General features: G+C 47.5%; 1 protein-coding gene across 1 annotated transcript in view; it reads left to right on the forward strand.

The window, feature by feature from the left end:
* The window catches only part of LOC306922158 (girdin-like), a gene marked incomplete at both ends in the record, with an annotated part of 136,363 nt that overhangs the window by 28,654 nt on the left and 80,344 nt on the right, over positions 1–27,365 (forward strand). The window contains 7 exons of the mRNA XM_079499554.1: positions 8,531–8,600; positions 8,721–8,779; positions 10,180–10,263; positions 15,666–15,800; positions 20,338–20,489; positions 25,002–25,083; positions 26,224–26,382. Coding sequence (XP_079355680.1) covers positions 8,531–8,600; positions 8,721–8,779; positions 10,180–10,263; positions 15,666–15,800; positions 20,338–20,489; positions 25,002–25,083; positions 26,224–26,382 — 741 coding nt within the window. The remainder of the gene's footprint in view (positions 1–8,530; positions 8,601–8,720; positions 8,780–10,179; positions 10,264–15,665; positions 15,801–20,337; positions 20,490–25,001; positions 25,084–26,223; positions 26,383–27,365) is intronic.

Consider the following 27,365-nt stretch of genomic DNA (forward strand, 5'->3'; position numbering starts at 1 on the left):
ACGCACATGCACGCGCACGCGCACACGCACACGCACACACACACACACACACACACACACACACACACACACACACACACACACACACACACACACTAAGGTTTCCATTCAGCAGTGGTCGAAAAATAAATACTCAAATGTTTTACCTAAGTAAAAGTATCAATACTGCAATGTAGATGTACTCTTTTATATATGCTACTAAAAGAAAAATTAGTCATATTGCAGAATGTCCCATTTCATAAGTTCAAAATGTGTAAAAAAAATTGAGAATAGCCGATCTACAAGCTCACAATGCGTCACATTGCTGCACATTGTGAACTTGCAAGTGGTTTAGTATGTTCTGTAATAATAATCAAGTGGTTTAGTATGTTCTGTAATAATAATCAAGTGGTTTAGTATGTTCTGTAATAATAATCAAAATGTACAAAGTAATTATAGTAACTAAAGTGATCAAATTATTGTAGTGAAGTAAAAGTACAATATTTGCCTCTGAGATGTAGTGGAGTAGAAGTAAAAGTACAATATTTGCCTCTGAGATGTAGTGGAGAAGAAGTAAAAGTACAATATTTGCCTCCGAGATGTAGTGGAGTAGAAGTAAAAGTACAATATTTGCCTCTGAGATGTAGTGGAGTAGAAGTAAAAGTACAATATTTGCCTCTGAGATGTAGTGGAGTAGAAGTAAAAGATGTAGTGGAGAAGAAGTAAAAGTGTTGGAAATTGGACATACTCAAGTAGAATTTACAATTACAATGTAGGCATTTAGCAGACGCTCTTAATCCAGAGCGACTTACATTAAGCAAGAACAAAAAGCATGGGAATACATCACATATGTAAAATGCATTTATAGCGAAACATGCGTAAGCTAAGAACGTGACTAGAACATATCTATATAATGACACTATACATATAAACTATAACTAGAACATATCTATATAATGACACTATACATATAAACTATACATATATGTTATACTATGCTGTACATATATACTATGAAGTGCTATGACTACATACAATGCACTTATTGTGCTGTCTACATGACATGCTATAAGTCTGTTTCGAATGCTATATAAGTCTAAGAAGTGCTATCTAAGGGGGTAGGGTAAGTGCTATGGGCCATGATGGAGTCTGAAAAGGTGGGTTTTCAGACTACGGCGGAAGATCGGGAGTGATGCTGCAGTTCTGATTGCAACGGGAAGTGCATTCCACAGTTTTGGGGCCAGAAGGGAGAAGAGTTTGGGACGTGTGGAGCGTTGTCCCGGCGTTTTTAGTGTGGGTACTTCCAGCTTCCCTGCGTTGGCTGATCTGAGTGCGCGGGAGGGTTTGTAGGGTTCAATCATGCTTGCAAGATATGGGGGAGCCATACCTTTGGTTGCTTTAAATGCCAGCATCAGAGTTTTGTATTCTGTGCGGGCAGCGACCGGGAGCCAGTGGAGGGAGCGGAGCAGGGGGGAGACATGTAAACTACAAATATCTTAAAATTGTACTTGAGTACAGTAAATGTACTTAGTTACTTTCCACCAGTGCCATTCAGATGTCACTGGCTGCATCCCAGATGCCACTGGCTGCATCCCAGATGCCACTGGCTGCATCCCAGATGCCACTGGCTGCATCCCATTCAGATGCCACTGGCTGCATCCCAGATGCCACTGGCTGCATCCCAGATGCCACTGGCTGCATCCCAGATGCCACTGGCTGCATCCCAGATGCCACTGGCTGCATCCCATTCAGATGTCACTGGCTGCATCCCATTCAGATGCCACTGGCTGCATCCCAGATGCCACTGGCTGCATCCCAGATGCCACTGGCTGCATCCCATTCAGATGTCACTGGCTGCATCCCATTCAGATGCCACTGGCTGCATCCCATTCAGATGCCACTGGCTGCATCCCAGATGCCACTGGCTGCATCCCAGATGCCACTGGCTGCATCCCATTCAGATGTCACTGGCTGCATCCCAGATGCCACTGGCTGCATCCCAGATGCCACTGGCTGCATCCCATTCAGATGCCACTGGCTGCATCCCATTCAGATGTCACTGGCTGCATCCCATTCAGATGTCACTGGCTGCATCCCAGATGCCACTGGCTGCATCCCAGATGCCACTGGCTGCATCTCATTCAGATGTCACTGGCTGCATCCCATTCAGATGTCACTGGCTGCATCCCAGATGCCACTGGCTGCATCCCAGATGCCACTGGCTGCATCCCATTCAGATGCCACTGGCTGCATCCCAGATGCCACTGGCTGCATCCCATTCAGATGCCACTGGCTGCATCCCAGATGCCACTGGCTGCATCCCAGATGCCACTGGCTGCATCCCATTCAGATGTCACTGGCTGCATCCCATTCAGATGCCACTGGCTGCATCCCATTCAGATGCCACTGGCTGCATCCCAGATGCCACTGGCTGCATCCCATTCAGATGTCACTGGCTGCATCCCATTCAGATGTCACTGGCTGCATCCCAGATGCCACTGGCTGCATCCCAGATGCCACTGGCTGCATCTCATTCAGATGTCACTGGCTGCATCCCATTCAGATGTCACTGGCTGCATCCCAGATGCCACTGGCTGCATCCCAGATGCCACTGGCTGCATCCCATTCAGATGCCACTGGCTGCATCCCAGATGCCACTGGCTGCATCCCATTCAGATGCCACTGGCTGCATCCCAGATGCCACTGGCTGCATCCCAGATGCCACTGGCTGCATCCCATTCAGATGTCACTGGCTGCATCCCATTCAGATGCCACTGGCTGCATCCCATTCAGATGCCACTGGCTGCATCCCAGATGCCACTGGCTGCATCCCAGATGCCACTGGCTGCATCCCATTCAGATGTCACTGGCTGCATCCCAGATGCCACTGGCTGCATCCCAGATGCCACTGGCTGCATCCCATTCAGATGCCACTGGCTGCATCCCATTCAGATGTCACTGGCTGCATCCCATTCAGATGTCACTGGCTGCATCCCAGATGCCACTGGCTGCATCCCAGATGCCACTGGCTGCATCCCAGATGCCACTGGCTGCATCCCAGATGCCACTGGCTGCATCCCATTCAGATGCCACTGGCTGCATCCCAGATGCCACTGGCTGCATCCCAGATGCCACTGGCTGCATCCCATTCAGATGTCACTGGCTGCATCCATTCAGATGCCACTGGCTGCATCCATTCAGATGCCACTGGCTGCATCCCAGATGCCACTGGCTGCATCCCATTCAGATGCCACTGGCTGCATCCCAGATGCCACTGGCTGCATCCCATTCAGATGCCACTGGCTGCATCCCATTCAGATGCCACTGGCTGCATCCCATTCAGATGCCACTGGCTGCATCCCAGATGCCACTGGCTGCATCCCAGATGCCACTGGCTGCATCCCAGATGCCACTGGCTGCATCCCATTCATTTAGATGCCACTGGCTGCATCCATTCAGATGCCACTGGCTGCATCCCATTCAGATGCCACTGGCTGCATCCATTCAGATGCCACTGGCTGCATCCCAGATGCCACTGGCTGCATCCCATTCATTCAGATGCCACTGGCTGCATCCATTCAGATGCCACTGGCTGCATCCATTCAGATGCCACTGGCTGCATCCCATTCAGATGCCACTGGCTGCATCCCATTCAGATGCCACTGGCTGCATCCATTCAGATGCCACTGGCTGCATCCCATTCAGATGCCACTGGCTGCATCCATTCAGATGTCACTGGCTGCATCCCATTCAGATGCCACTGGCTGCATCCCATTCAGATGCCACTGGCTGCATCCCATTCAGATGCCACTGGCTGCATCCCATTCAGATGCCACTGGCTGCATCCATTCAGATGCCACTGGCTGCATCCCATTCAGATGCCACTGGCTGCATCCATTCAGATGCCACTGGCTGCATCTCATTCAGATGCCACTGGCTGCATCCATTCAGATGCCACTGGCTGCATCCCATTCAGATGCCACTAGCTGCATCCCATTCAGATGCCACTAGCTGCATCCCAGATGCCACTGGCTGCATCCCAGATGCCGCTGGCTGCATCCCATTCAGATGCCACTAGCTGCATCCCATTCAGATGCCACTGGCTGCATCCCAGATGCCACTGGCTGCATCCCATTCAGATGCCACTGGCTGCATCCCATTCAGATGCCACTGGCTGCATCCCATTCAGATGCCACTGGCTGCATCCCATTCAGATGCCACTGGCTGCATCCATTCAGATGTCACTGGCTGCATCCCATTCAGATGTCACTGGCTGCATCCATTCAGATGTCACTGGCTGCATCCATTCAGATGTCACTGGCTGCATCCCATTCAGATGCCACTGGCTGCATCCCATTCAGATGCCACTGGCTGCATCCATTCAGATGTCACTGGCTGCATCCCATTCAGATGCCACTGGCTGCATCCCATTCAGATGCCACTGGCTGCATCCCATTCAGATGCCACTGGCTGCATCCCATTCAGATGCCACTGGCTGCATCCATTCAGATGCCACTGGCTGCATCCCATTCAGATGCCACTGGCTGCATCCCAGATGCCACTGGCTGCATCCATTCAGATGCCACTGGCTGCATCTCATTCAGATGCCACTGGCTGCATCCATTCAGATGCCACTGGCTGCATCCCATTCAGATGCCACTAGCTGCATCCCATTCAGATGCCACTAGCTGCATCCCAGATGCCACTGGCTGCATCCCAGATGCTGCTGGCTGCATCCCATTCAGATGCCACTAGCTGCATCCCATTCAGATGCCACTGGCTGCATCCCAGATGCCACTGGCTGCATCCCATTCAGATGCCACTGGCTGCATCCCATTCAGATGCCACTGGCTGCATCCCATTCAGATGCCACTGGCTGCATCCATTCAGATGTCACTGGCTGCATCCCATTCAGATGCCACTGGCTGCATCCCATTCAGATGCCACTGGCTGCATCCCATTCAGATGTCACTGGCTGCATCCCATTCAGATGTCACTGGCTGCATCTCATTCAGATGCCACTGGCTGCATCCCATTCAGATGCCACTGGCTGCATCCCAGATGTCACTGGCTGCATCCCATTCAGATGCCACTGGCTGCATCCCAGATGCCACTGGCTGCATCCCATTCAGATGTCACTGGCTGCATCCCAGATGCCACTGGCTGCATCCCATTCAGATGCCACTGGCTGCATCCCATTCAGATGTCACTGGCTGCATCCCATTCAGATGCCACTGGCTGCATCCCATTCAGATGTCACTGGCTGCATCCCATTCAGATGCCACTGGCTGCATCCCATTCAGATGCCACTGGCTGCATCCCATTCAGATGCCACTGGCTGCATCCCATTCAGATGCCACTGGCTGCATCCCAGATGCCACTGGCTGCATCCATTCAGATGTCACTGGCTGCATCCCATTCAGATGCCACTGGCTGCATCCCATTCAGATGCCACTGGCTGCATCCCAGATGCCACTGGCTGCATCCCATTCAGATGCCACTGGCTGCATCCCAGATGCCACTGGCTGCATCCCAGATGTCACTGGCTGCATCCCATTCAGATGCCACTGGCTGCATCCATTCAGATGCCACTGGCTGCATCCCAGATGCCACTGGCTGCATATCATTCAGATGCCACTGGCTGCATCCCAGATGCCACTGGCTGCATCCCATTCAGATGCCACTGGCTGCATCCCAGATGCCACTGGCTGCATCCCATTCAGATGCCACTGGCTGCATCCCATTCAGATGCCACTGGCTGCATCCCATTCAGATGCCACTGGCTGCATCCCATTCAGATGCCACTGGCTGCATCCCAGATGCCACTGGCTGCATCTCATTCAGATGCCACTGGCTGCATCCCATTCAGATGCCACTGGCTGCATCCCATTCAGATGCCACTGGCTGCATCCCATTCAGATGTCACTGGCTGCATCCCAGATGCCACTGGCTGCATCCATTCAGATGCCACTGGCTGCATCCCATTCAGATGCCACTGGCTGCATCCCAGATGCCACTGGCTGCATCCCAGATGCCACTGGCTGCATCCATTCAGATGCCACTGGCTGCATCCCAGATGCCACTGGCTGCATCCCATTCAGATGCCACTGGCTGCATCCCATTCAGATGCCACTGGCTGCATCCCATTCAGATGCCACTGGCTGCATCCCAGATGCCACTGGCTGCATCCCATTCAGATGCCACTGGCTGCATCCATTCAGATGCCACTGGCTGCATCCCATTCAGATGCCACTGGCTGCATCCCAGATGCCACTGGCTGCATCCCAGATGCCACTGGCTGCATCCCATTCAGATGCCACTGGCTGCATCCCATTCAGATGCCACTGGCTGCATCCCAGATGCCACTGGCTGCATCCCATTCAGATGCCACTGGCTGCATCCCAGATGCCACTGGCTGCATCCCAGGCAATGTTTTTGTCCGGTGGGTGAAATGTGCTCCTTCTCTCCAACCACCTCGGGCGGCGGTGGCTCAGCGGTAGAGTGGCTGGATAGTAACCACAAGGTTCTCAGTTCGATCCCTGTGGGCTCCCCCAGAGTTAGTGTAGAAGTGGCCTTGAGCAAGACACTGAACCTCTAATTGCTCCTGATGTGCAGGTTGGTGCCTTGCATGGTTTCCTCTGCCATCTGTGTGTGAATGTGTGTGTGAATGGGTGAATGTAATGCACAATCTATGTAAAGGTGTGTGAATGTGTGTGTGAATGGGTGAATGTAATGCACAATCTATGTAAAGGTGTGTGAATGTGTGTGTGAATGGGTGAATGTAATGCACCATCTATGTAAAGGTGTGTGAATGTGTGTGTGAATGGGTGAATGTAATGCACAATCTATGTAAAGGTGTGTGAATGTGTGTGTGTGAATGGGTGAATGTAATGCACAATCTATGTAAAGGTGTGTGAATGGGTGAATGTAATGCACACTCTATGTAAAGGTGTGTGAATGTGTGTGTGAATGGGTGAATGTAATGCACAATCTATGTAAAGGTGTGTGAATGTGTGTGTGAATGGGTGAATGTAATGCACAATCTATGTAAAGGTGTGTGAATGTGTGTGTGAATGGGTGAATGTAATGCACAATCTATGTAAAGGTGTGTGAATGTGTGTGTGAATGGGTGAATGTAATGCACAATCTATGTAAAGGTGTGTGAATGTGTGTGTGAATGGGTGAATGTAATGCACAATCTATGTAAAGGTGTGTGAATGTGTGTGTGAATTGGTGAATGTAATGCACAATCTATGTAAAGGTGTGTGAATGTGTGTGTGAATGGGTGAATGTAATGCACAATCTATGTAAAGGTGTGTGAATGTGTGTGTGAATGGGTGAATGTAATGCACAATCTATGTAAAGGTGTGTGAATGGGTGAATGTAATGCACACTCTATGTAAAGGTGTGTGAATGTGTGTGTGAATGGGTGAATGTAATGCACAATCTATGTAAAGGTGTGTGAATGTGTGTGTGAATTGGTGAATGTAATGCACCATCTATGTAAAGGTGTGTGAACGTGTGTGTGTGAATGGGTGAATGTAATGCACAATATGTAAAGGTGTGTGAATGTGTGTGTGAATTGGTGAATGTAATGCACAATCTATGTAAAGGTGTGTGAATGTGTGTGTGAATTGGTGAATGTAATGCACAATCTATGTAAAGGTGTGTGAATGTGTGTGTGAATGGGTGAATGTGATGCACCATCTATGTAAAGGTGTGTGAATGTGTGTGTGTGAATGGGTGAATGTAATGCACAATCTATGTAAAGGTGTGTGAATGTGTGTGTGAATGGGTGAATGTGATGCACCATCTATGTAAAGGTGTGTGAATGTGTGTGAATGGGTGAATGTAATGCACAATCTATGTAAAGGTGTGTGAATGTGTGTGTGAATGGGTGAATGTAATGCACAATCTATGTAAAGGTGTGTGAATGGGTGAATGTAATGCACACTCTATGTAAAGGTGTGTGAATGTGTGTGTGAATGGGTGAATGTAATGCACAATCTATGTAAAGGTGTGTGAATGTGTGTGTGAATGGGTGAATGTAATGCACAATCTATGTAAAGGTGTGTGAATGTGTGTGTGAATGGGTGAATGTAATGCACAATCTATGTAAAGGTGTGTGAATGTGTGTGTGTGAATGGGTGAATGTAATGCACAATCTATGTAAAGGTGTGTGAATGTGTGTGTGAATTGGTGAATGTAATGCACAATCTATGTAAAGGTGTGTGAACGTGTGTGTGTGTAAATGGGTGAATGTAATGCACAATCTATGTAAAGGTGTGTGAATGTGTGTGTGTGAATGGGTGAATGTAATGTAATGCACAATCTATGTAAAGGTGTGTGAATGTGTGTGTGTGAATGGGTGAATGTAATGCACAATATGTAAAGGTGTGTGAATGGGTGAATGTAATGTAATGCACAATCTATGTAAAGGTGTGTGAATGGGTGAATGTAATGTAATGCACAGTCTATGTAAAGCGCCTTCGATAAAGGCACTATATAAACTATATAAATAAATGCACCATTTACCTCTCTCTCCTTCCAGGATCACCTCAGACAGCTGATCATGATTCCGTTGCCAAACGTGTTGCTGCTCGGAAAGACTCCTTATTGTGGTAAAAACTTGACCTTATAGTTCTATTGTTTTTCTCTACGAAACTCACTCACTCACATCATCTAACTACAGGGCAAAATAATAATAATACAATGACAACTCTGTATATTTCCCCTCGTAGAGCAAAGTCTAGATGAAATGAAGACGTTGTTGCTGCTGCTGCTGGGCTGTGCTGTTCAGGTATTCTGTTCCATTATTCTATTCCATTATTCTGTTCCATTATTCTATTATACTGGGCTGTGCTGTTCAGGTATTCTATTCCATTATTCTGTTCCATTATTCTATTATACTGGGCTGTGCTGTTCAGGTATTCTATTCCATTATTCTGTTCCATTATTCTGTTCCATTATTCTATTATACTGGGCTGTGCTGTTCAGGTATTCTATTCCATTATTCTGTTCCATTATTCTATTATACTGGGCTGTGCTGTTCAGGTATTCTATTCCATTATTCTGTTCCATTATTCTGTTCCATTATTCTATTATACTGGGCTGTGCTGTTCAGGTATTCTATTCCATTATTCTGTTCCATTATTCTGTTCCATTATTCTATTATACTGGGCTGTGCTGTTCAGGTATTCTATTCCATTATTCTGTTCCATTATTCTGTTCCATTATTCTATTATACTGGGCTGTGCTGTTCAGGTATTCTATTCCATTATTCTGTTCCATTATTCTATTATACTGGGCTGTGCTGTTCAGGTATTCTGTTCCATTATTCTATTCCATTATTCTATTATACTGGGCTGTGCTTTTCAGGTATTCTATTCCATTATTCTGTTCCATTATTCTATTATACTGGGCTGTGCTGTTCAGGTATTCTATTCCATTATTCTGTTCCATTATTCTATTATACTGGGCTGTGCTTTTCAGGTATTCTATTCCATTATTCTGTTCCATTATTCTATTATACTGGGCTGTGCTGTTCAGGTATTCTATTCCATTATTCTGTTCCATTATTCTATTATACTGGGCTGTGCTTTTCAGGTATTCTATTCCATTATTCTGTTCCATTATTCTATTATACTGGGCTGTGCTGTTCAGGTATTCTATTCCATTATTCTGTTCCATTATTCTATTATACTGGGCTGTGCTGTTCAGGTATTCTATTCCATTATTCTGTTCCATTATTCTATTATACTGGGCTGTGCTGTTCAGGTATTCTATTCCATTATTCTGTTCCATTATTCTATTATACTGGGCTGTGCTGTTCATGTATTCTATTCCATTATTCTGTTCCATTATTCTATTATACTGGGCTGTGCTGTTCAGGTATTCTATTCCATTATTCTGTTCCATTATTCTATTATACTGGGCTGTGCTGTTCAGGTATTCTATTCCATTATTCTATTATACTGGGCTGTGCTGTTCAGGTATTCTATTCCATTATTCTGTTCCATTATTCTATTATACTGGGCTGTGCTGTTCAGGTATTCTATTCCATTATTCTTTGGTTTGCAGATGTGTGTTGGTATAAAGTCTCACATATCCACGGATTCCACTCGTGCCTTTCCCTTTCAGCGGGCGGTGGGGAGCTCATTTAGAGATCCTAATCTCACTTCCAACTTTTGCTTTATTCAGTGCGAGGAGAAGGAGCTGTACGTGGAGAGGATCCAGACGTTGGACTACGACACCAAGGCTACCATAGCAGCTCACATCCAGGAGGTACGTACACATCTAGGAGGTATAACTAACTACCATAGCAGCTCACATACATGAGGTACGTACACATCTAGGAGGTATAACTAACTACCATAGCAGCTCACATACATGAGGTACGTACACATCCAGGAGGTACGTACACATCCAGGAGGTACGTACACATCCATGAGGTACGTACACATCCAGGAGGTACGTACACATCCATGAGGTACGTACACATCCAGGAGGTACGTACACATCCAGGAGGTACGTACACATCCAGGAGGTACGTACACATCCATGAGGTACGTACACATCCAGGAGGTACGTACACATCCAGGAGGTATCCAGGAGGTACGTACACATCCAGGAGGTACGTACACATCCAGGAGGTACGTACACATCCAGGAGGTACGTACACATCCAGGAGGTACGTACACATCCAGGAGGTACGTACACATCCAGGAGGTACGTACACATCCAGGAGGTACGACACCTGACGCAGTTTTTAGAATCGTAATATCTCAGGTTATTCTTTTTGGCTCATAACGAGCTAGATTTGCGCCTCATTTCTCTAATCGATATGATCCTCATTTCGCTAATCGATATGATCCTCATTTCTCTAATCGATATGATCCTCGGGTGCAAAAGGTATGTTTTGGGTGAATTAAATGACATTTGTGCCAGCCGTTACATATAGCTTTAATTTACTTCCTAGTTCTCAGTTTCAGAGTGAAACCGCTTTCAATCTAAGAGTCTCGACCTATTAAATACATGGACGGTACTCTTAGCCACCACTGGAGCTGCTGGCGGCCGATGAGTTAATTTGTACTACATTTACACTGCGCAAAAAGCATGGAATACGGATGTGTAAATTACAGGAAACTCCCGTTAAACTTTCCAACAAACTCCGGTAAACCCCCGAATTGTACCATAACACCTGTATATTACTGTATATTAACTGTATATGTACCATCACACCTGTATATTACCGTATATTAACTGTATATGTACCATCACACCTGTATATTACCGTATATTAACTGTATATGTACCATCACACCTGTATATTACCGTATATTAACTGTATATGTACCATCACACCTGTATATTACCGTATATTACTGTATAATGCTGCTAAACTTGAGGTTTACGGGCAAATCTAGTGCCCATAATTGCCCGTTAACTCCTGTAGTGGGATTTTCAAGATGAGAATACTACACTCTGTTAGAAACAGTGGAAGCAAGTGTCAGATGACCTATTCTTACATAAGACCCATGTTTGACCATGTCCACTGACCACTGACCACACCTCCAATGTATTTGTGCTTCTTCATTGTGTATAAGAGAGACTCATTTCTACAGCTATGGAGGCTGGCATCCGTGCAGTCTCCCTGGGCTGGTACAGACCAACCCATCCGTGCAGTCTCCCTGGGCTGGTACAGACCAAACCCATCCGTGCAGTCTCCCTGGGCTGGTACAGACCAACCCATCCGTGCAGTCTCCCTGGGCTGGTACAGACCAACCCATCCGTGCAGTCTCCCTGGGCTGGTACAGACCAACCCATCCGTGCAGTCTCCCTGGGCTGGTACAGACCAACCCATCCGTGCAGTCTCCCTGGGCTGGTACAGACCAACCCATCCGTGCAGTCTCCCTGGGCTGGTACAGACCAACCCATCCGTGCAGTCTCCCTGGGCTGGTACAGACCAAACCCTTGTAATAAAGTGTCATTATTTCTTAAAGACTCTGATGCGACTTCTAAATAATCCACCACACTCCTCTTTTCACGCAGTGATATTTGGACCAATAGCTGTCGTCGTGCATTATTATTTTATGAATGCCTTAAACGCGTGACATCATCGTACCCGGAAGTTATGCGGGAACGCCCACTGAGTGGCAAAACAAAACTACGTTCTGGCCTCGACAGCCCAAACATCCAAACAGAAAAGTCCTGTCTGAATGCATTAAACAAGGTCAAACTCACCAACATTGCATCTGTACAGAAGGCTTGAATTATCCCTATAGACCTCTGGGAGATGGAGTCTGTCCCTGTTACAATGCCCTATAGACCTCTGGGAGATGGAGTCTGTCCCTGTTACAATGCCCTATAGACCCCTGGGAGATGGAGTCTGTCCCCGTTACAATGCCCTATAGACCTCTGGGAGATGGAGTCTGTCCCCGTTACAATGCCCTATAGACCCCTGGGAGATGGAGTCTGTCCCCGTTACAATGCCCTATAGACCCCTGGGGGATGGAGTCTGTCCCTGTTACAATGCCCTATAGACCTCTGGGAGATGGAGTCTGTCCCCGTTACAATGCCCTATAGACCCCTGGGGGATGGAGTCTGTCCCTGTTACAATGCCCTATAGACCTCTGGGAGATGGAGTCTGTCCCTGTTACAATGCCCTATAGACCCCTGGGAGATGGAGTCTGTCCCAGTTACAATGCTCTATAGACCTCTGGGAGATGGAGTCTGTCCCTGTTACAATGCCCTATAGACCCCTGGGGGATGGAGTCTGTCCCTGTTACAATGCCCTATAGACCTCTGGGAGATGGAGTCTGTCCCTGTTACAATGCCCTATAGACCCCTGGGGGATGGAGTCTGTCCCCGTTACAATGCCCTATAGACCCCTGGGGGATGGAGTCTGTCCCTGTTACAATGCCCTATAGACCTCTGGGAGATGGAGTCTGTCCCCGTTACAATGCCCTATAGACCCCTGGGAGATGGAGTCTGTCCCCGTTACAATGCCCTATAGACCCCTGGGAGATGGAGTCTGTCCCCGTTACAATGCCCTATAGACCCCTGGGAGATGGAGTCTGTCCCCGTTACAATGCCCTATAGACCCCTGGGAGATGGAGTCTGTCCCTGTTACAATGCCCTATAGACCCCTGGGAGATGGAGTCTGTCCCAGTTACAATGCTCTATAGACCTCTGGGAGATGGAGTCTGTCCCCGTTACAATGCCCTATAGACCCCTGGGAGATGGAGTCTGTCCCCGTTACAATGCCCTATAGACCCCTGGGAGATGGAGTCTGTCCCCGTTACAATGCCCTATAGACCCCTGGGGGATGGAGTCTGTCCCTGTTACAATGCCCTATAGACCTCTGGGAGATGGAGTCTGTCCCTGTTACAATGCCCTATAGACCCCTGGGAGATGGAGTCTGTCCCCGTTACAATGCCCTATAGACCCCTGGGAGATGGAGTCTGTCCCCGTTACAATGCCCTATAGACCTCTGGGAGATGGAGTCTGTCCCCGTAACAATGCCCTATAGACCTCTGGGAGATGGAGTCTGTCCCTGTTACAATGCCCTATAGACCCCTGGGAGATGGAGTCTGTCCCCGTAACAATGCCCTATAGACCTCTGGGAGATGGAGTCTGTCCCTGTTACAATGCCCTATAGACCCCTGGGAGATGGAGTCTGTCCCCGTAACAATGCCCTATAGACCCCTGGGAGATGGAGTCTGTCCCTGTTACAATGCCCTATAGACCCCTGGGAGATGGAGTCTGTCCCCGTAACAATGCCCTATAGACCCCTGGGAGATGGAGTCTGTCCCCGTTACAATGCCCTATAGACCCCTGGGAGATGGAGTCTGTCCCAGTTACAATGCCCTATAGACCCCTGGGAGATGGAGTCTGTCCCCGTTACAATGCCCTATAGACCTCTGGGAGATGGAGTCTGTCCCTGTTACAATGCCCTATAGACCTCTGGGAGATGGAGTCTGTCCCTGTTACAATGCCCTATAGACCCCTGGGAGATGGAGTCTGTCCCCGTAACAATGCCCTATAGACCCCTGGGAGATGGAGTCTGTCCCCGTTACAATGCCCTATAGACCCCTGGGAGATGGAGTCTGTCCCAGTTACAATGCTCTATAGACCTCTGGGAGATGGAGTCTGTCCCTGTTACAATGCCCTATAGACCCCTGGGAGATGGAGTCTGTCCCCGTTACAATGTCCTATAGACCCCTGGGAGATGGAGTCTGTCCCCGTTACAATGCCCTATAGACCTCTGGGAGATGGAGTCTGTCCCCGTTACAATGCCCTATAGACCCCTGGGGGATGGAGTCTGTCCCTGTTACAATGCCCTATAGACCTCTGGGAGATGGAGTCTGTCCCCGTTACAATGCCCTATAGACCCCTGGGGGATGGAGTCTGTCCCTGTTACGATGTCCTATAGACCCCTGGGAGATGGATTGCTGAGGTGGAGCGCCACACCTACCATCAGCTCCCAGTATACTTAACGCACGACTTGCCGTACCCAAGCCGTGCTACTCATACGCTGAGTTGGCGGGCGGTGCCCGGGACCGAACCCTTGAACTTGTGGTACAAAAGGCGAGAGCTCTACCGACTGAGCCACCCGGACAACTCTGATATGTTCACTGAGCCACCCGGACAGCTCTGATATGTTCACTGAGCCACCCGGACAGACTGGCATGGCTTAGGGTCGGCGACAGCATCTTGCAATGGGTCTGGTCCACAAGATCCGATACTCCACCAAGATACCCATGTACCTGTCTAGATACTTCCTTAATGTTAACGAAGTCCACACCCACAACACCAGAGGGAGTGCAACGAACCATGTACAACCCAGATTCGGCACAAACAAGGGACTAAATTATTTTCGCTCCTATGCCACCAAAATGTGGAACGCCCTACCAACAGTCATTAAGACATGCAAATCCCTTGACTCCTTCAAAACCGCTCTCAAAGGGCACCTACGGATGGCTGCAATTCGAAACTGGCCCCCGTAAAATCTGAATCCCCCCCACCACCCCCCCCCCCCCCCCCCTTTTCCCCTCACTGTATATGTTTCTTTTCCCTTTTTACCTCCATTATGATGAATTCCTGTTCTGTTCTTTGTCTATATAGAAGTGTCTATTTGTACGTCTCTAAATGTTTTGATGAATTGAACATGGTGGACCCTGTTGTAAACAAGTGTAATGCTTAATAGGCCTATCTCACAGAATTTCCCCGCCCCCTTAATACGCCCCCTTTCCGCGTTAGTGGTGATAGCGTGACGTCACTCCATAGACGCTACATGTTAACAGAGGTAATTTAAGAAGTCTACAACTTTTGTTTTCTCAAGGTAAGGTTTGTTCTATCTGTTCGAGCTGATTTACCATCTTGTTTGCTTCATAATAATATTGGTCTGTCACATTTTTACATTAGAAAATGTACTTAGATTCTCCAGAGAAAAAAACGTGTAAATGCTAATGTTAAATGACACCACTATTTACCGGAAGTGGGCGTGGAAAGTGGGCTGTGAGATACGCCTATTGGGTCGTCCACTCACAGTTAACAGCCTTTTGTATTGAGTTTGTGCTTGAAATGTACTGTAATTCTGCAAACTGTTAATACAATTTTCAATCAATCAATCAATCTGATATGTTCACTGTCATGTTCTCTTCTGTTCCTCCTGGACGCTACAGGTGAGTCAGGAGAGCGTGTTGGACCTGCAGTGGCTGGAGAGCAACGAACTGGACCCAGATGAACTGGAGGCCGTGGCCAAGAGCATGGCCCTGCAGTTCAGACACCTGCTGGACCTCAGGGACTCCCAGCAAGAGGTACACCATCCACACCACCTAAAGCTATAAGCAATAATATGTCATGCGTGCCACAAATGAGCATGCGTGGGATTTGCACGCGACAATTTCCCTGGTCCGCACACTCGCTTGCGTCAAACTTGCGTCAAAGCAGCGTTCAGCATAATGTTGCGTTCCCACGGGCTTCCAGTCAATGGAAGTCGGCGACATGAAGCTACGGCGACAATCCAACGCTTGTAGCTGATGCAAAAGCTATACAACAGCTACAAGTGCACTGGGTACAGCTTTGCATCTTTGCATCTGCCCGTGTGTGTGAACGCAGCGTGAGTTACTGCGAGCCTAGAGCATTTATTTTACGTCACTTGGGGTCAGTGTTGTTTTTGGCAGCAAATTTAGATTTTAGTTTCAGTCGTAGTCTCTTGAATAGTTTATTATGTTTTAGTCACATTTTAGTCACCTGGAATGTTTTAGTGTTAGTCTAGTTTTAGTCGACTAAATGTCATAAGATTTTAGTCGACTAAATCTACAGTTGATTTAGTCGACTGAAATGTATTTTGGCGGGCCTTGATGCCGTCGTAATGACGGCTTGTAGATCGGCTATTTTCAGCATGCAACCAAGTGTAAAATGACTTATACTGGATCTCTTGTCCACTAGTCCCTTCATAACATTTTAGTGTAGTTTTTAATTTGTTGACAAAATTGTCAACATATTTAGTCTTTGTTTTGGTCGTCACAGCTTAGTTTTCATTTAGTTTCCATTTAGTTTCCATTTAGTTTTCATCATCTTAGTTTTAGTCGACGAAATCAACACTGATAGGGGTGTTATCATGTCACTCTGCTGCCTGGATAGCTGTTTATTCCCACTGCGTTATTAGTGTGACCAAACAGGGCATGCTGCTCTGTCATCATGTGACCAAACAGGGCATGCTGCTCTGTCATCATGTGACCAAACAGTGCATGCTGCTCTGTCATCATGTGACCAAACAGTGCATGCTGCTCTGTCATCATGTGACCAAACAGTGCATGCTGCTCTGTCATCATGTGACCAAACAGTGCATGCTGCTCTGTCATCATGTGACCAAACAGTGCATGCTGCTCTGCCATCATGTGACCAAACAGTGCATGCTGCTCTGTCATCATGTGACCAAACAGTGCATGCTGCTCTGTCATCATGTGACCAAACAGTGCATGCTGCTCTGTCATCATGTGACCAAACAGTGCATGCTGCTCTGCCATCATGTGACCAAACAGTGCATGCTGCTCTGTCATCATGTGACCAAACAGTGCATGCTGCTCTGTCATCATGTGACCAAACAGTGCATGCTGCTCTGTCATCATGTGACCAAACAGTGCATGCTGCTCTGTCATCATGTGACCAAACAGTGCATGCTGCTCTGTCATCATGTGACCAAACAGTGCATGCTGCTCTGTCATCATGTGACCAAACAGTGCATGCTGCTCTGCCATCATGTGACCAAACAGTGCATGCTGCTCTGTCATCATGTGACCAAACAGTGCATGCTGCTCTGTCATCATGTGACCAAACAGTGCATGCTGCTCTGTCATCATGTGACCAAACAGTGCATGCTGCTCTGTCATCATGTGACCAAACAGTGCATGCTGCTCTGCCATCATGTGACCAAACAGTGCATGCTGCTCTGTCATCATGTGACCAAACAGTGCATGCTGCTCTGCCATCATGTGACCAAACAGTGCATGCTGCTCTGTCATCATGTGACCAAACAGTGCATGCTGCTCTGTCATCATGTGACCAAACAGTGCATGCTGCTCTGTCATCATGTGACCAAACAGTGCATGCTGCTCTGTCATCATGTGACCAAACAGTGCATGCTGCTCTGTCATCATGTGACCAAACAGTGCATGCTGCTCTGTCATCATGTGACCAAACAGTGCATGCTGCTCTGTCATCATGTGACCAAACAGTGCATGCTGCTCTGTCATCATGTGACCAAACAGTGCATGCTGCTCTGCCATCATGTGACCAAACAGTGCATGCTGCTCTGTCATCATGTGACCAAACAGTGCATGCTGCTCTGTCATCATGTGACCAAACAGTGCATGCTGCTCTGTCATCATGTGACCAAACAGTGCATGCTGCTCTGTCATCATGTGACCAAACAGTGCATGCTGCTCTGTCATCATGTGACCAAACAGGGCATGCTGCTCTGTCATCATGTGCTGCACAGACGCTATCGATCGCGACTTTAAAAGACTGACGCAGTTCAGTGAAGAGATTCTGTGAGCGACGCCACAGCCTCACAACAGTAGATTCTGTGAGCGACGCCACGGCCTCACAACAGTAGATTCTGTGAGTGACGCCACGGCCTCACAACAGTAGATTCTGTGAGTGACGCCACGGCCTCACAACAGTAGATTCTGTGAATGACGCCACAGCCTCACAACAGTAGATTCTGTGAGCGACGCCACGGCCTCACAACAGTAGATTCTGTGAGTGACGCCACAGCCTCACAACAGTAGATTCTGTGAGTGACGCCACGGCCTCACAACAGTAGATTCTGTGAGCGACGCCACAGCCTCACAACAGTAGATTGTACCGTTATTTTTGAGTGGTGTAAACCACTCCAACAACTGGCTTTGTACCCGTGTACCCGTGTTCGTACCAAAAAAATGAGCATGGTTGCTATGTGACGTCACTGACATAGCTGATCAGACTATATAAGAACCTGCACCACTCAGTTCACACGGTGTGATTTTTTTTTAGATAGTACATTTTCTTAAGTACCGTACCTAAGTACAATTTTGAGGATTTTTTTTTTTACTTTAATTAAGTACTTTTACTTCTACTCCACTACATCTCAGAGGCAAATATTGTACTTTTACTTCTTCTCCACTACATCTCAGAGGCAAATATTGTACTTTTACTTCTACTCCACTACATCTCGGAGGCAAATATTGTACTTTTACTTCACTACAATAATTTGATCACTTCAGTTACTATAGTTACTTTGTACATTGTGATTATTATTACAGAACATACTAAACCACTTGATCATTATTACAGAACATACTAAACCACTTGATTATTATTACAGAACATACTAAACCACTTGATCATTATTACAGAACATACTAAACCACTTGATCATTATTACAGAACATACTAAACCACTTGATCATTATTACAGAACATACTAAACCACTTGATCATTATTACAGAACATACTAAACCACTTGATCATTATTACAGAACATACTAAACCACTTGATCATTATTACAGAACATACTAAACCACTTGATCATTATTACAGAACATACTAAACCACTTGATTATTATTACAGAACATACTAAACCACTTGATCATTATTACAGAACATACTAAACCACTTGATCATTATTACAGAACATACTAAACCACTTGATTATTATTACAGAACATACTAAACCACTTGATCATTATTACAGAACATACTAAACCACTTGATTATTATTACAGAACATACTAAACCACTTGATTATTATTACAGAACATACTAAACCACTTGATTATTATTACAGAACATACTAAACCACTTGATCATTATTACAGAACATACTAAACCACTTGATCATTATTACAGAACATACTAAACCACTTGATCATTATTACAGAACATACTAAACCACTTGATTATTATTACAGAACATACTAAACCACTTCAGCCCTTAATTTCGGCCATTTGAAAATAGCCGATCAACAAGCTCACAATGCGACCCAATGTGACCCAATGTGACCCAATGTGACCCAATGCGACCCAATGCGACCCAATGTGACCCAATGCGACCCAATGCGACCCAATGTGACCCAATGCGACCCAATGTGACCCAATGTGACCCAATGCGACCCAATGCGACCCAATGCGACCCAATGCGACCCAATGCGACCCAAGGCGACCCAATGCGACCCAATGTGACCCAAGGCGACCCAATGCGACCCAATGTGACCCAATGCGACCCAATGTGACCTTTCAAAAGATTGTTATACATTTGAAAACGTGTGAAACGGCACAAGGAGCACTTTCTTGAAGTACATTTTGATTCCAATGCTTTTGTACTTTTACTCACATAAATCTTGAATTCCAGACTTTTATACTTGATACTTTTACCCATTTAGACCTGAGGATTCTACAAATGTCTTCTAAATCCTGACAGTTTTCTGAACAACCTCATGTTTCTGTGTCAGTGGTGCTCAAACATTTTCATGTCAAGGACCCCCAAGATTATTGTATTTGGCCGCCGGCCCCCATCTGAACATATGTTGTTCCAGGGACACCCCCCCCCCAGAAGCAAAGGTTTGAGTTAAAAACGTTCGCTATGAAAGAATATTATATTCAAAGATTTGCGCCATATTTTCATGATTTTTCAAAAATAGCAGACCTACAAGCTCGTAGCGCGCCACTCGGTGCCGCGCTACGAGCTTGTAGATCTGCTATTTTTTAATAGCTAAAGTATAACATGATGCTGAAAACACCAAAAGGTAAAAACAAACAACAAACAAATTGAGTACCTTTTCCTCCACCTCTGTCGTTTCACTGCAGACCATAGCCGAGCTGATGCAGGAGAAGGAGGGCGTGGTCAGCCTCAGCCCCACCTCCATATATGGCTCCTCCCCCGGCCTGCCCCAGCAGCAGCACCTGGCCGTGGAGCTGGCCGACTGCAAGGCCAAGATCAGACGACTCAGACAGGAGCTGTGAGTTATAACATATATAACATATATATAACACATATATAACATATAAGACTCAGACAGGAGCTGTGAGTTATAACATATATAACATATATATAACACATATATAACATATATATAAGACTCAGACAGGAGCTGTGAGTTATAACATATATAACATATATATAAGACTCAGACAGGAGCTGTGAGTTATAACAACATATATAACATATATATATAAGACTCAGACAGGAGCTGTGAGTTATAACATATATACAACACATATATAACATATATATAAGACTCAGACAGGAGCTGTGAGTTATAACAACATATATAACATATATATAAGACTTTATATATATGGACTTCGCCCAAGGACTTCTCCAACTTCCTGACTTCGCCCAAGGACTTCTCCAACTTCCTGACTTCGCCCAAGGACTTCTCCAACTTCCTGACTTCGCCCAAGGACTTCTCCAACTTCCTGACTTCGCCCAAGGACTTCTCCAACTTCCTGACTTCGCCCAAGGACTTCTCCAACTTCCTGACTTCGCCCAAGGACTTCTCCACCTTCCTGACTTCGCCCAAGGACTTCTCCAACTTCCTGACTTCGCCCAAGGACTTCTCCAACTTCCTGACTTCGCCCAAGGACTTCTCCAACTTCCTGACTTCGCCCAAGGACTTCTCCAACTTCCTGACTTCGCCCAAGGACTTCTCCACCTTCCTGACTTCGCCCAAGGACTTCTCCAACTTCCTGACTTCGCCCAAGGACTTCTCCAACTTCCTGACTTCGCCCAAGGACTTCTCCAAGGACTTCTCCAAGGACTTCTCCAACTTCAACATCTCTCGTATTTAGTCTTAGTTTTAGTCATCATGGCTTAGTTTTCATTTAGTTTCCATTTCGTTTTCGTCAGTGAAAAAAGGCAGTCGACGAACATTCTTCGCCTTTGTATTAGTCGACGAACTCAACACCGCTCTGCACGGAGTGAATGCGTGTGCGCTGCGGGGAGCCGTGGGAGGTTGTTATAGAGGAGATATAGTTGAGAGAGAACGAGCTGTAATAGCCTGATGATACTCCACGGATAAGAGATGGCCAGAGGGAGATTGGCCTACATCGGCTCCGCTCTGCTCTGGCTAACAGATCCATGGTCGTGCAGCAGCAGCAGCAGCAGCAGCAGCAGCAGCAGCATACAGCAGCGGCAGCGGCAGCAGCAGCGGCAGCAGCAGCAGCAGCAGCAGCAGCATACAGCAGCGGCAGCGGCAGCGGCGGCGGCGGCGGCGGCGGCGGCGGCGGCGGCAGCAGCAGCAGCAGCAGCAGCAGCATACAGCAGCAGCAGCGGCAGCAGCAGCAGCAGCAGCAGCAGCATACAGCAGCGGCAGCGGCGGCGGCAGCAGCAGCAGCAGCAGCAGCAGCAGCAGCGGCGGCAGCGCTGCCGTTGACCCACATTGGGCTCTGCGTTTCTCTAGCGCTCCATCACTGTCTGTCACCGACAACACCGTTGGCACTTATAGCGCTGATCTCAGGCACTTTAACCCATTTAGACCTGAGGACGATTCTACAAATGTCTTCTAAATCCTGACAGTTATCTGAAAAACCCTATGTCTCTATAGTCGTTCTCAACCTTTTTCATGTCAAGGAGCCCCAGAATTATATGTATTTGGCCGCCGACCCCCATCTGAAAATATGTTGTTCCAGGGACCCCCACCCCAAGAAGCAAAGATTTGACTTAAAAACGTTCGCTCTGAAAGAATATATGTTCAAAGATTTGCGCCACATTTTCACGATTTTTCAAAAATAGCAGATCTACAAGCTCATAGCGCGGCACTCGGTGCCGCGCTATGAGCTTGTAGATCTGCTATTTTTCAATAGCTAAAGTGTAACGTAATGCTTAAAACACCAAAAGGGGTTCCCGTTCAGAATGAGTTAAACACTTAAATGCCTACGTGTTGGCCCGGGGTCCCCCAGGGCTCTGTCCTCGCTCCCCTACCCTTTTCCCTCAAATACAGTATACAACACACATCACTTTGTCAAAATATTTGTTCTACGAGCTCAAAATGACAATTTAGGCATTTAGCAGACGCTCTTAATCCAGAGTGACTTACCAGTGGCGTGCACATACATTTAGAGGGTCAGGGGTCACATACATTTAGAGGGTCAGGGGTCACATACATTTAGAGGGTCAGGGGTCACAGACATTTAGAGGGGCAGGGGTCAGGGGTCACAGACATTTAGGGGGTCAGGGGTCACAGACATTTAGAGGGGCAGGGGTCAGGGGTCACAGACATTTATAGGGGCAGGGGTCAGGGGTCACAGACATTTAGAGGGGCAGGGGTCAGGGGTCACAGACATTTAGAGGGGCAGGGGTCAGGGGTCACAGACATTTAGAGGGGCAGGGGTCAGGGGTCACAGACATTTAGAGGGGCAGGGGTCAGGGGTCACAGACATTTAGAGGGGCAGGGGTCAGGGATCACAGACATTTAGGGGGGCAGGGGTCAGAGACATTTAGAGGGGCAGGGGTCAGGGGTCACAGACATTTAGGGGGGCAGGGGTCAGGGGTCACAGACATTTAGGGGGCAGGGGTCAGGGGTCACAGACATTTAGAGGGGCAGGGGTCAGGGATCACAGACATTTAGGGGGGCAGGGGTCAGGGGTCACAGACATTTAGAGGGGCAGGGGTCAGGGGTCACAGACATTTAGAGGGGCAGGGGTCAGGGATCACAGACATTTAGGGGGGCAGGGGTCAGGGGTCACAGACATTTAGAGGGGCAGGGGTCAGGGGTCACAGACATTTAGGGGGGCAGGGGTCAGGGGTCACAGACATTTAGGGGGGCAGGTGCTCAAGTGACAATAAAGGGCACCTTGTGCAGCGCGTGGAACCGGCCGGTTGCCTTAATAGTGTGAGATTTATAGATTTTGGGGCCTAAATAATATATTAGAAGCTTTTTGTTGAGTGGTGTAAACCACTCCTACAACTGGCTTTTGTGTGCAGAAAAAAATGAGCATGGTTGCTATGTTCAAAATAATTTCTGACGTAATTAAATCACACCCGGGTGAACTGGATGACCGTAGCAACCGTGGTCATTTTCTCTGCGCAAAAAAAGCCAGTTGTGAAATCACATCCAGGTGTGATTTCATTACGTCAGATCAGAGCTGATCAGGCTATATAATACCTTACCTTATATAATAATAATGATTTCATTACGTCAGACATTACGTCAGACCACAGCTGATCATGCTATATAAAACCTTACACCACTCAGTTCACACGGGTGTGATTTTTTTATCAAGAATTGATCAATGTCACCATGGTCCACATACTGTACAGTCTACACTGTACAAAACAAATACAAAATGAAATCCCTCTGCATCCTATCTATTGGAAGTTGGCTGTGCTTTCCTTACTAAACAAGTAAAATATCAACCATTAGTACAGGCCATTATACAACTGGGATATACGTGTCAGCTCATTGTTTTTATATTTGGCAGCCTGGGCCATGTCCACAGGCCAGTGGTCAGAGGCTTGAGGATTATAGGGCTGTCCAAGTGTAAGGCAAAGCAGCTTGCAACATACTGTTCAATCTCCTCCATTATAGGCAGTCGGTCTATTTGGAGGAGAAGGTGCTTTTTGTACCCATGATTTACTTTCGGTGTTGGTAATATGACATATGAATATGATTAAGTTCATGTGTTGTATATTCTGTACATTTAGGGCTTGTTTGGACTCAAAGCACATGATGTTTGGAGTGCGTGGGATATCAGAAGCAACTGAAAATATTTGTGCCCTTGATAATGTATTTTATAAATGTGGACTCAAATAAAGAAATTGAAGTGTGTGTGTGTGTGTGTGTGTGTGTGTGTGTGTGTGTGTGTGTGTGTGTGTGTGTGTGTGCGCATGTGCGTAGATCATGTACAGTGTATATATTTAAAAGTACTGTACACACTAACCTATTTGCATCTCCCTCTCCCTCCCCCTCCCCTCCCTCTCTCCCTCTCCCTCCCCTCCCTCTCCCTCTCTCTCCCCCTCCCCCTCTCTCCCTCCCTCCCCCTCCCCCTCCCTCTCCCTCTCTCCCTCTCTCTCCCCCTCCCCCCTCTCTCTCTCCCCTTCCCCCCTCTCTCTCCCCCTCCCCCCTCTCTCTCCCTCTCTCTCCCCCTCCCTCTCCCTCTCTCCCTCTCTCTCCCCCTCCCCCCCTCTCTCTCCCCCCCCCCCTCTCTCTCCCCCCCTCCCTCTCCCTCTCTCTCCCCCTCCCCCCTCTCTCTCCCCCCTCCCTCTCCCTCTCTCCCCCTCCCCCTCTCCCCCTCCCTCCCCCTCCCTCTCCCTCTCTCCCTCCCTCCCCCTCCCTCTCCCTCTCTCTCCCTCTCTCTCCCTCTCTCCCTCTCTCTCCCCCTCCCTCTCTCTCCCCCTCCCCCCTCTCTCTCCCCCTCCCCCCTCTCTCTCCCTCTCTCTCCCCCTCCCCCCTCTCTCTCCCCCCCTCCCTCTCCCCCTCCCCTCTCTCTCCCTCCCTCTCCCTCCCCCTCTCCCTCTCCCCCCCCCCCAGTGAGGAGAAGAGTGAGCAGGTGTTAGATGTCAGACATGAAGTGGAGAACCTGGAAGCTGAGCTGAAGAGGATCCAGCAGGAGGTCTGAAGAGCTGTTCACTATGACCTTTAACCCTCAGAGACAGGTCTGAAGAGCTGTTCACTATGACCTTTAACCCTCAGAGACAGGTCTGAAGAGCTGTTCACTATGACCTTTAACCCTCAGAGACACAGGTCTGAAGAGCTGTTCACTATGACCTTTAACCCTCAGAGACACAGGTCTGAAGAGCTGTTCACTATGACCTTTAACCCTCAGAGACACAGGTCTGAAGAGCTGTTCACTATGACCTTTAACCCTCAGAGACAGGTCTGAAGAGCTGTTCACTATAACCTTTAACCCTCAGAGACACAGGTCTGAAGATCTGTTCACTATGACCTTTAACCCTCAGAGACAGGTCTGAAGAGCTGTTCACTATGACCTTTAACCCTCAGAGACAGGTCTGAAGAGCTGTTCACTATGACCTTTAACCCTCAGAGACAGGTCTGAAGAGCTGTTCACTATGACCTTTAACCCTCAGACACAGGTCTGAAGAGCTGTTCACTATGACCTTTAACCCTCAGACACATGTCTGAAGAGCTGTTCACTATGACCTTTAACCCTCAGAGACACAGGTCTGAAGAGCTGTTCACTATGACCTTTAACCCTCAGAGACAGGTCTGAAGAGCTGTTCACTATGACCTTTAACCCTCAGAGACACAGGTCTGAAGAGCTGTTCACTATGACCTTTAACCCTCAGAGACACAGGTCTGAAGAGCTGTTCACTATGACCTTTAACCCTCAGAGACACAGGTCTGAAGAGCTGTTCACTATGACCTTTAACCATCAGAGACACAGGTCTGAAGAGCTGTTCACTATGACCTTTAACCCTCAGAGACAGGTCTGAAGAGCTGTTCACTATGACCTTTAACCCTCAGAGACAGGTCTGAAGAGCTGTTCACTATGACCTTTAACCCTCAGAGACAGCTCCTTATCTCCTGTCCCTTCATCAACAGAACTCCTTATCTCCTGTCCCTTCAACTCAACAGAACTCCTTATCTCCTGTCCCTTCATCAACAGAACTCCTTATCTCCTGTCCCTTCAACTCAACAGAACTCCTCATCTCCTGTCCCTTCATCAACAGAACTCCTTATCTCCTGTCCCTTCATCAACAGAACTCCTTATCTCCTGTCCCTTCATCAACAGAACTCCGGGCTGCAGGTGGAGGCCCGCGCGTCGCGCACCTACCGCGACGAGCTGGACGCCCTGCGGGAGAGAGCCATCCGCGCGGACAAACTGGAGAGCGAGGTGGGACGCTACCGGGAGAGGCTGCACAACATGGAGCTGTACAGAGCCAAAGTAGAGGTAAAAACTACCTTGTACAGAGCCAAAGCAGAGGTAAAAACTACCTCATGCACAACATGGAGCTGTACAGAGCCAAAGTAGAGGTAAAAACTACCTTGTACAGAGCCAAAGCAGAGGTAAAAACTACCTCATGCACAACATGGAGCTGTACAGAGCCAAAGTAGAGGTAAAAACTACCTTGTACAGAGCCAAACCAGAGGTAAAAACTACCTCATGCACAACATGGAGCTGTACAGAGCCAAAGTAGAGGTAAAAACTACCTCATACACAACATGGAGCTGTACAGAGCCAAAGTAGAGGTAAAAACTACCTCATACACAACATGGAGCTGTAGAGAGATGCGGGGGGGGGGGGGGGGACATGCCGTCGGGGATCGGGAGTCGAATCCGCGACACTCTGCCAGACTGGATTACCAGCCAAGGTGCCTGGACCACTGAGCCATGGCCCAGGCCGGTGGAGGTAAACTTATACACAACATGGTTAGGTAAACTAACTTAACCCAGCAAGCACCATCAGGACCAGGACGGATTAGTGACGTCTCTATTGGGGCTAGATCAGGTCAAACCAAGACTAGTCACATCTGGCCCAGAATATCACCTGATTTCAACCAACATAAATTCTGTCCACTAAGACAGACGTCCGTGGATGTCACTGACGAAAACTAAATGGAGACTAAATGAAAACTAAGCTATGGACAATTTCGTCAACAAATAAAAACTAGACTAAAATGTTAGGAAGGGACTAGTAGATCCAGTATAAGTCATTTTACACTTGGTTGCATGCTGAAAATAGCCGATCTACAAGCTCAAGCTACAAGCTTGTAGATCGGCTATTAAAATCAGGCTGTAAAATCAGTCATTACGACGGCATCAAGGCCCGCCAAAACACATTTAGTCGACTAAATCAACTAAACGAAAACATTCCAGGTGACTAAAATGTGACTAAATGAAAACTATTCAAGACACTAATGACTAAAACTAGAA

This window comes from Electrona antarctica (assembly GCF_951216825.1).
Source record: "Electrona antarctica genome assembly, chromosome: 4".
Taxonomy (NCBI): Eukaryota; Metazoa; Chordata; class Actinopteri; order Myctophiformes; family Myctophidae; genus Electrona; species Electrona antarctica.